Source organism: Aulostomus chinensis, chromosome 2, assembly GCF_037954235.1.
Source record: "Aulostomus chinensis isolate RoL2024-O1b breed Wild chromosome 2, RoL_Achi_v1.0, whole genome shotgun sequence".
NCBI classification, from domain to species: Eukaryota; Metazoa; Chordata; class Actinopteri; order Syngnathiformes; family Aulostomidae; genus Aulostomus; species Aulostomus chinensis.
Genome location: NC_141321.1, coordinates 25,791,691 through 25,802,497, shown reverse-complemented (window position 1 = coordinate 25,802,497; position 10,807 = coordinate 25,791,691). Strand labels below are relative to the sequence as shown.

The following is a 10,807-nucleotide window of genomic DNA, read 5'->3' as shown; positions in this document are numbered from 1 at the left end:
GTGTTTTTTTTTTTATTTTTCAGATAAAATCTCGCCAAGCTGTACAGAATGGTCTTCTTTAAATCTTTAGTTGGCTTGTGCATGAGCTTTCTGACTATAATTGTTCTTATTCCTAATTAAGGATACCCTTGAGGAAGGCATGATGTGTTTGGTGAAGATAATTCTAAAGATTATTGGATGGCATTACAGGTATTGAAACATAAAAGATAGCAAATCTTGGTCTGAATAGAACATAGATATCGAACTGGAACCAGAAGACCAGTATCTTTGGTGTTTATTGATTGTTTGAATATGTATTTATTGAGTGTTTGGGTAAAAATAAAAATAGAATGGCAACGTTTACTGTCCAGCTGCATTTCTACGAGTCTTTCAGCCGCAATAACTTTTAATTTTTAGTTATTTAAATCACATCCAACCAAAAGCTGGATGACTGTCGATGAAGTTTAATCTATATCAATTCAAGCCACTCGTAAACTTTACAGGCTGCTTTCAATTCAAGATGTTGTTCATTTTCTAACATCAACAATGATAAGATAAATAACTGCATCACAGGTTATAGATTTTCACTTTGAGTCTTTTAATCAATACATTATTATCGGGGAATTACTGAGACGTATACTTCGACTGACTCCACCGACGCCAAAAGGAACTGAGTTAAATCATCTGAGCAGGAGAAACATTTTATTTTCCTAGAGTGTAAATCTGTCTTATCTTTGGCAACTGTGCCGTGAATTTAGAATCTTGAAGCTCTTCATTCATGTAGGTTGACAGGAAGTGGGTTTACATTATATCTGAGCATAAAAGGGAATGAAAGCTTTTCATGAGTAATTGAGCAAATTCGGAATAAGCAGAGAGCAGAGAGATGCTACACTAAGCCTCATTCCCCCAGGGGTGAGGAAATGAACATATAGGGAGATCTGTGCATGCTCAAATTGCGTGGAGACATCAGGATCCTCAACAGTTAACACTTCATGACGTGCTTGGATGTGCATTTTCAAGTCATGAGAGGACAGTGATATTCACTCATTCATGCACCCTCCCACACAAATTGATAATGACCATATCAACACATTGAACTGAACTGCTCAACACATAAACACACAGTGTTTCCTGACATTAAAGACACAGTAAATGTGTGTTAAGATGATTTTTTTTAAATTGTCATTTGTAAACATTCAAATACAAAACAAAGAAAAACTTATGAGCTCTTCGGGGTTCAGCTTCCAACAAAATACTCGATAAAACACTATGAAGTGACCCAGTTTGCAAGGGTTTGAGAGTTATGAGTGCAGGTTTAAATGACTTTCTTTAGGGACATGATGCAACTTTTCTGTGACCTACTGAGCCAGCTTGACCATCAAATTATATCCTGTTGTTGTTTGGCAAAATAACCTTGTGTGTTCATGGAGAGTGAGAGAAAAAAAGGATTGCAATTTATTGTCCTGCTTCAAATTTATCAGTAGCATATTCTACAATTCTACAGTTTCATTTGGTAGATGCTTTTGTCCAAAGTGATGTACAACACAAGCAAGAATTTAGACTGGAGGGAAATCCTTAGTAAGAAGGACAACGTGGCTACAGGTGTTTGTAGTTCATGCATAACTAGGATGGATAATTTCTCAACAACACAAATCAACAGGTAGCAAACCCGCATATACTATGTTATTACCTGAGTCATCAGTAGTTAATATTGTATTATTACATGAGCATTCAGTTATTAATACATTATTGAGTACTGAGTAGTCATTACTGTATTATTACATGAGCATTCAGTTATTAATACATTATTGAGTACTGAATAGTCATTACTGTATTATTACATGAGCGTTTTGTTGTCATTTCATTGTTGTGTGACTTGTGATAATGTCGCATCACTATCCCCCTACCTTGAGTGCCCTCGCTCAGGCTCCACCCTTTTCCAGTTTCCACCTTTTTGATCTGCACACCTGTATTTTCATGAGTGCATCTTTCACAGAGGCTGTGGTTAGAGAGAAAAAACTGATGGGAATACCGTCTCTTTGGTAATTCCCCCTTTTTCAAAATGTTCCCAGGACCACCTTGCTGACACTCTCACAGGCTTTCAATGTCAAAATGATACAGCACACTCACGGCTGGTAATAAGCGCCCTTCAGAAACATTTCAACACTTGGAAGATATATTGCAGGACTAGTTGTGCACCTGACAAACTGATCCTCTGTCCTCTTGTTATTCTTTGCTTTATTCTTGCTTATGAGGCCAAATATTTGTAGTTTTTCAGCCTACACAACTCCCAACTCCTCCTCCTGAATAGTTGATAATAGCTTTACCTCTCAAACACTTTCACCACTCAGGCACTTTGACACAGGGCAGTGCCTTACACCTCAAAAATAAAACTACAGACAAGTGGGAGATTCTAAGAAAAAAAAAAAAAAGGCCACCCCCAAAATGGATTAGCCCAAGGCAGTGTTGCTGGGGCCATTTCACTTTCCCACTATTGATCGAGAAAACAGATCATCACTTTATGCAAAGAATACTTTGAAAGGTTATATTGATTTCATGTCAACACTCAGGAAACTGGAAAATGTGATTGTGATGATATAAGCTGCCTACATTCGTATTTATATAAGTGTTATTTTTGACATGCTTCTAAGCTACATATCACACAAGAAGAAACTTCTTACTCATGCTCAAGTATGAGTTGATCGTTTTTCTCGCGCCTATGAATAAAGTTGTGAAAGTCTGATGTAATAAACCCCTGAGGATATAAAAAGGATGCAACTATAAACCTGTCGATCATCCTCCGACATCATAACAGTTGTTCATACAGATGCTCAAACTCAACAAACTTTCCATCTTTTTGAGGCGACAATTTGTGCTCATCTCGCTCAAAGGATGTCTGACATTCTTATTTTGTATCCTCAGCAATCTGCCAGCTCAGGTAGAATCGCTCGTGAAGATACGCAGATGAAAACTGGTCCGCTGCCAGATTACCAGTAGATCAGAGATGGGTGGGAACAGCAAGAACTGTGAATTGTGTTACTTCACAGCATCAAATCAGATGAGACAAGCCTCCAACCTTATGAAAAGTCCTAACATGCATCATCTGTCTGTCTCAGATCAAACTCACAGCAGTGCAAATAATTGATTTATTTAATATAAATAACTTCAAACAAGACAATATCAGCAAAATAAATTCAATGTTGTAAATTGCAGAAGAGATTCAGGTTACATATGACAGTTATAGTGGATTACAATCATAATAAGCAGGAGACTGTCAGCAGTGGCTAGTGTTACTTAAATCCATGAGACCAGATGACCTGGGACCCGTGTTTATGCGTGCCAGACTTCCTTCCACTGCATTACTTTCTGCTTTGGATGTACCTTTCTAGAATCTTCATCAACAAATCAGCCTCCTGTAACACAGAGTGCATGAAAAGAGATTAAACTCAGCGTAGTATTTGTTTTAAAAATAGACGAAAACAATTTTCTGGACTGAGATCCTCACCTGCTTTTTTGAGAGGCTCTCTGGTGTATCCAGATGTGTTTGCAACACCAACCGCAGGAACTCTTGGAAAAGCTCTCCGAGATCGGTGCGCTCCGCGGGCAAGGGGACTTCCAGCGCACCAACCCCTTGCCCCTCAGAGGACGGTAGCAGGGGGGTGTCCATCACGCTCTTTTTACCCATGAAATGTCCTTCCGAAACAAAGAAAACGCTAATTAATATCGGTTTAATTAGATGGAAAAGATAATACAACCTTTGAGTGTTGTATGTCACAAGCAGCATGGCAAAAAATGTGATAATGTAACCACAAAACAAACACATAGCAAAAAAACATTGGTGGACGGTGTATTAAATAGCTGTTGAATTAAAGATTATTCTTACCCGTTGCCCAAAGATTTCCTCTTGGATTCACCTTAATTTTTGCGACTTTATTTCTAAGCTCAGTCAAGTCGAAACTGACAGCGGTGGTAAAAGACACTAAAGAAAACAAGACGAGATAAGTGAATAAGCCACCCTGGCAGAAGTTGTTCAGAGTGAACCCTCTCATCTCAAAGCGCAATGTCGAACTGTCCTCCAACGCGCAGATCTCCAAGTGTCCTCTAGTGCTCGTGGACTGCTGAGCCTTATCCTGCTTTTATAGGCGTTCCTGGCTGGGTGGGTTCTCTTCATGTTGCGTGTACTATTTACTCTGCCAGTCAGATTAGTCGAAATGGTTGGGGGGGTTTTTGGGTTCCGTTAGAACGCGTCACCGGCTGTGCGTCTTTTACGCACCATGCCATTACTCTTCAAATCATGGAAGATACAACGCCTGCAGCTTGGACAGTAGTTTCGATATTTCGGTAGTAGTAGCAATACAATTGTTATTGGTTGTATTCATCCCTCGAAGTATTCCTATTTTATTTGAGGTTATAAGGAGACGTTAGGATGCCTCGTGTTGAGGACAGTGCGCTCATGGGGCGCGTGGAGTTCAGTTCCAGCTTTGTCTTACATTTGTGTAGAATAATACAATGTTGAAGAGCTCCATATACTGGCAGATCATTTCTTGGATATGATGGCTGATTTACCCTTTCAGGGCAACATATCTCTCTCTCTCTCTCTCTCTCTCTCTCTCTCTGTCTCTCTCTCTCTCACCCTGGCCCCTCCCTTCTCCCCACGTTGCTCATTATCCCTAAAAATGAGCAACATGACATTTGGCAAGTTGCAACACGCTGCTGTGTTAGCCACAGTCCTCTAAGGACAGAAGAACCTGCTGCTTCTCACTGCCAGCTCCAAGTTAAGACAGACTGCCTGTTTGTCACTTCAGGGTGATAAACTTACAAGTTTAGTGGAGGGGCTGCAGCAGGAACATGCTCTTTTCACAACCTTTGGCATTCACACACACACACACACACACACACACACACTTGTGATTTTATGCAGCTGGATGTCTAATTAGAATCCTGTCCAACCATCAGGGCATCACTCTCACCAAGCTCACAGATTCAATGAACTGGTCGTCTTTAACACTACTCATTTCCTCTGAAGGTGCAAGGAACATTTGGAATGCCGTCTTTAACTGCATGTGTTGATCAAGGTGTAGAGGTTACTTTGAGTTATTGTTTTATTCAGGGGCCACAGCACATGATGTAAAACCTCAGAATCACTCTGCTAGTATAGTCAGTGACAAACTTCAATTAAAAAATTCAGCACTTTTTATTGAGTTGTACATAAACTGCTCAAAGTCAGTGCTGTTTAATGAGGACAGCAACCGTATGCGATTAATTTCGTTTCAAAGTTCCAAGTACTTCAGTTGCATGTTGGAGGCTTCTTGAAGTACATCTGGAGAAAAATGACCCGTGTTAATGTTGGTTAACCCTATGAACAAGGGAAGCAAGTTAACGCTGGAGGTGTTCCTGCTCTCTTCTGCAGCATTACATTTAAAACAATACTTATTTTGAGAAACCCTGTGTAGACACCAACAAAAATGCTGAACTTCAAGGCGTCTCATGAATACTAACGGGCCTTATTCATGAAATGTTCTTACATGCAAATTTGTTCCTACACACTGCAACACTTCTTCAGCCCTCAGTTTAGTCTTACAGGGAGGAAGCAAAACCTGATGGTACTTGACAGTCGACTTTAAAAAAAAAAATTTTACCCTACATGCTTACATCTTTTTATACATAAAAATAAACACAGAAATCTGCCAAAAATTACAGGCAAATAAATAACTTAAGTGAATGTATTTTGTGGTTTGATACAACACAAAAATGTAGCGAAGCAGGTGACTTCTTTTTCTCAGTTGATCCAGAAATTTCCGTTTTTTTTTTTGTTTGTTTGTTTTTAAAACCTTTCCAGACCTGGGAATTGCTATTTTCAAATTCTACTTTTCCAGGTTGGTTTTGACCTAATGAACCCTGAGGGTGTTTGGAGTTAGTGGCATCAGGACTTAATTCTTGTCTGAAAGACTAAATTGAGGGCTAAAAAGAAGAAAGGCAATAGTGCATGAAACAAATTTTGAGCATGAGAGCATTTCATAAATGAGACCTAACACTTTTGGTTCCTTTTAGCTTAAGAACAGAAGTAGAAAAACTTCCTTCAAAAGATTTGCATTTAAAATCCTCATCAGGTGTTAAAATATTGATTTCAATCTAAATGTGTGTCACATGATACATCAAAACAAATGTTCCCATTTGCAATATAATTCTACATCACTGCTTTTTTAACACCTCCAACACTGCAATGTAGACATTTTGTGCATTTCCTGCTCTTTAGAAAAGAGGTGTAGAGAGAAATAAAGACGTTGATGAAGACTCGATCCATATCGGATGGTAACCAGATTTCATATTTAATATCATTCATAATTAGTCGTCATAAAATACTTCACATATCTTTTTCAAAGACAACGAATTAACAAGAAAGGAACGAGACTTAATTCATCTTTAAGAATGCCGTTTCACATTCGGAGGATTACAAATAAAGATCAACCTCAAACTAAATCTTGCCGAGTTCCCTCACAAAAATATTTTTTTTAAAGCTTGGATTTCTCAAATGTAAACACCCTATCCACATTTCTACAAAATGTTCAAACAAATGGTACAAAAAAGCCAGTTGGGTTTGACAAAGTGTAACTTAATTCTGTTTTGAAAGGCATGACTGAGGTTTCCTGGACGAAGTTTATCCTTCTTGAGCCCTGAAATTTCGGTACCTCACTCCCGATGGACCAACACAAAGAGACCCAGCATGAAGAGAACAGCATACTGCAGAAGCAAAACAGGACATTAGAGGTTGGCTTTGTAAATTTAAGCTCACGGCCTTCACAAATCTTGTCAAATACGATGGGTGTGCGATGGGACGGCAAACTCACTTTGAACTTGGGGTAATCATTCATTAGAATGGTGACAATTCCAATATATGGCACAAACCTGGAGAAGACAAGAATAATCAGTGAGGGCAAAAGTCTATAGCTGTAGTCACATATACAAAGTAGCATCATGTAGTTTTGCTGAAGCCTCTGCTAATAAAACCAGGAAAATACAGGATGCTAATGAATTCAAATGAGAGAATTGGTAGAGTACCACACAATGACCAACGGTGAACAAGGCTGGCACAGAGAGGGAGGAATACATGTTTAAGACATGGGAACAATGATGAAAGTACAGTGACCATCAATCTGGACCCACAGCAGCTGCGGGTGTTTAAATGTAGCTGCTAACAGCTAGCATTACACCGAGAAGCTCTCGGTAAGACTCTTTTCCTTGCTCAGGTGTGCGCTGAGACTTCCAGGCTAGACTCTGGTACCTTCAAATTATATAGCTAAGGAGCTCACGATCAGAGCTCAGAGGAGGAATGAAAGACACAAAATTATCCTTATTCATATTTCAACGTAACACCAAAGGTACCGATCTTCAGGAGGCATCTTAAAACTACGTTTACAACGAAAACTTAGGGGAAAAACAAGAGGTCACACTCCTTAAAAAATATAATCTTGACGAGATGAACCTTGGATGGGGAAGAAACCTACATGTTCAATGTCCTTGATTTATCGCTCATTCGTGTGGATGAAGTGCCTAAATCCTACCTTGTTCAATACAAATGAAGTAGGAAGGCAAATAGAACAACCCTGATCCACAAATCTGATATCCTGAAGTAATGAAATTGCTTTTTAAAGATGACCTTGTCAGTTTGCCCGCAACTAAAGAATTAAGTGAACAAGTGCTGCTTTAGCGGTGAGTAACTGAATTTAACGCTAAATCACTACTAGGCTCTAGTTAACATTCGCCTCCAGACCTCAGCTGGAAACAGTGATGTTCAAAGTCTCTACTACAGATTAAAACACGAGTACCTGTATCATTACACCATTAACATAGTTGCACGTGTGAGGTTACTTACCCCCGAGCTCGTCCCACCACATCTTTTTTCTCCAGCCAATGCTGACCCTGCTTGTACAGACCTCTGTCGTCCACAGCATTGTTGTCTCCTTTGGTCAAGAACTTAATGTCTCCGTTTTCCCTGTGGACACAGCATCAGTATGATTTTAGATCGCAGCATATACAAAGTCCTCCGTTCCAATACATATGTGTCTGACTGAGGGTTCAAGGTACAGGTTTTCTCTGAAGATGATCTTGGGCCTTGGTCAGACTGACATACCAAATTTGACTTTTGGTCATATTAAGATAGATGTAAGACAGTCTGGACAACGACAAAACCCGCATAGAATGCAAATTTTTTTCAGCAAATCAGAGCCTAAACACATTTGAAGGTGGTTTACAGTGCGATTTCTCTCAGATCTCTACAGCTGCTTCTCAGTCTGGACTCTCAAATTCAAAGAATATTTTGCATCACTGGGAAAGCAACACAAGACAATGTCAAGCCCGACTGATGGAGGTGCATCAGACACCGATGTGGTTCCAAGCTCAGACAGCTGAAGATCAGAGCAGCTCATGGACAAACATGGAGGACAATACAGAAAACAGCAGTCCCAGGAAAGATGCTTAAATTAAGTGCTGCATTGTGTGTGTGTGTGTGTGTGTGTGTGTGTGTGTGTGTGTGTGTGTGTGTGTGTCTCACAGCTTTGAAGAAAAGTGTTTCTATAAATCATGGCTGCAGTGCTACAAGAACATTTTAGAAGAAGTACAATTTAATGAAGAACCACATACTTTTCATGGATCTTTAGTACTCTGTGTACTATTGGAATCTCTCTGCCCTCTATCCTGAAGACGACAATCTCTCCCACTCTGATGGGGTCCTCTACCCGGTTGGTCAGAAACAGCAGGTCTCCTCTGTGGAAGGCTGGCTCCATACTGCCACTGAAATCAATGGTAGACATTGTTTATGCGATGTCCTGGCTGTTATTCAGACTCAAAGGTCACCACCTCATATGTACTAAGGCATACAAAAATAATCTTAAATACCCATTCTTCTCCCTTATTAAAAAAAAAAAACTTGAATATACGAATATTTTTCATTTCACATGTTGGACACAAAATTCTAATTGAATCCAGTTTGGATTCAGCGTGAGGGTGCTGCTCACTGCCCTCACTATTATCAGTCCCAATTACAGCAGACCGAGGGAAACACTCCTTTCTCATAGGATGAGATGCTAATGATCCTGTGTACACTTGCATACAGAAACCTGCTACCTAGACAACTCGACTGAAGATGTGGAGACACAATTGGGAAAATGCAAATGAGATTATCAGTGAGATTCAGTAATTCTCAACCCAGCAGTATGAGTAATTGTACCGTCTACTAGGTTTTCGGTTAATGTGCTGAGGTTGTGAGCTGCCTGAGGTCAGAAGTAAACCCCAGAAACTATGATACATACATTAAAACTATTCTTGAAGTTTGTGTGATCTACTCCTCTGGAAGTATGAGGTTATTTATATGAAACTGGGATCAATTACAGCATAAATAATGATTCCGGTTGATAATAAGGCAAAAATTATTTAACACAATTTCTCAGTGATTTTGAAAACATCACGCTTGAGTCACTCCTTGAAACAGAAGTGTCTCCACACTGCTGAATTGCTTCTAATCATCCTGCCAAATTCTTTCTTCCTATAATTCCATCACAAACCAAAAGCTAGATTATGGAATGGAGTGAAATACCATCATCATATTAACTACCTTCTGATCATTGAAAGCCAAAACTGCCATTGTAAGTAAATATTGAAATAGTGGCCAGCCCTATTGTGCAACATGCTTCCATGCGTATCTCCCCCAGAGTTAGTTGAACCCTCAAAACCCCAACTTACCTGAGAACGACAACAATGGGACTCTCACTGCCGGTGACAACCATCAGTCCCTTCCAGATCATCAGTGCAGAGGAAACAATCATACCAAAGTTCAGCACTTGGTAATAGAGCTAAAGAAAAAGGCAGATGATCATTTTTTATGATTTCAAAAAATTAATACCCTCGTGTGATTATACAGGAGGCTTTATGTAGAATAAAACTACCCAGAAAAAATTCTCAGCCTCTGGATTTTACCACCATCTCCTTACCACTCCATTCAATAGAGTGATTCATTCTTGAGCACATTTAGACTTTAGCTTACAGGCTCTAGGAACATGAGAACAATAGCTAGCTACAGCAAAGCCAGGGTGTTTTAGTCCGACGTATTTTAGGTTACAGAAGAGGACATAATGTAAAGGATAAATGTGCAATAAACGTCCACTTTAACGCTCGATACCAAGTGACAGAGCAGCGACAACGCTGAAAGGCGGTCGGCGGCTAGTCAACGTTAGCTCTCTCTCATCACAAAGAGTCACAACATCACAATTAACTCCTTCTTTTCTACCCACCTGCCGCTTGTTCATGCGACGAACATCGTCGAGGAAATCAAAAGATAACATTGCTGCAAATGATACGGCGTAGAAAAGCACCTAAATCACATTAAAACGTTTAAAGAAGCGAGCATATGGATGCACGGTCAGGCAGTGAAACTTGCATCCAAATCTTCCGGGTTCGCTCAACCGGAAGTCCCGCCCTTGTATGAGAGCTGTGTTGAGGTGTCAGTTCTGGATACGAGCGAGAGGGAGAAAGTCGTAGAAGGGGCCACGATGTCCTCTGTGGAGGGATGAATTGGCAGAGAGAGGACTGTGCTATGGCTTCTGATTCGATGTTAATGAACAAGAAGTTAGAATTAGCGCGTCACCACAGGCGTTTCACCTTGGGACTATCAATAAATAACTGTTCGATCCAATCCAATGTAGCATTTCTGTTGTGGTTTTACTTAAATAAAGCTTATTTAAAGAGAAAATAATTATTTGGAAAATAAGCCTTACTAATTTGAGATGCACTGCTTCCTGAATATTTGAATGCAAAATCAGCTAAGTTCCTCAAC

The 10,807-nt window shown here is 39.8% G+C and overlaps 2 protein-coding genes across 2 annotated transcripts; both read right to left on the bottom strand.

Moving 5' to 3' along the window:
• Positions 1 to 3,262: 3,262 nt before the first annotated feature.
• Positions 3,263 to 4,074, bottom strand: nmbb (neuromedin Bb). Its single transcript, XM_086195264.1, has 3 exons — positions 3,863 to 4,074; positions 3,485 to 3,672; positions 3,263 to 3,392 (listed from the first exon to the last, which is right to left on the bottom strand). The coding sequence occupies exons 1-3, from the start codon at positions 4,026 to 4,028 to the stop codon at positions 3,339 to 3,341; spliced, it is 408 nt and encodes a 135-aa protein (XP_086051390.1). The 5' UTR covers positions 4,029 to 4,074; the 3' UTR covers positions 3,263 to 3,338.
• Positions 4,075 to 6,284: 2,210 nt separating this feature from the next.
• On the bottom strand, positions 6,285 to 10,443 carry sec11a (SEC11 homolog A, signal peptidase complex subunit). Its single transcript, XM_086195249.1, has 6 exons — positions 10,266 to 10,443; positions 9,718 to 9,827; positions 8,620 to 8,769; positions 7,853 to 7,972; positions 6,828 to 6,885; positions 6,285 to 6,720 (listed from the first exon to the last, which is right to left on the bottom strand). Exons 1-6 carry the CDS (start codon positions 10,314 to 10,316, stop codon positions 6,670 to 6,672), a joined length of 540 nt encoding a protein of 179 aa, XP_086051375.1. The 5' UTR covers positions 10,317 to 10,443; the 3' UTR covers positions 6,285 to 6,669.
• Positions 10,444 to 10,807: the final 364 nt, after the last annotated feature.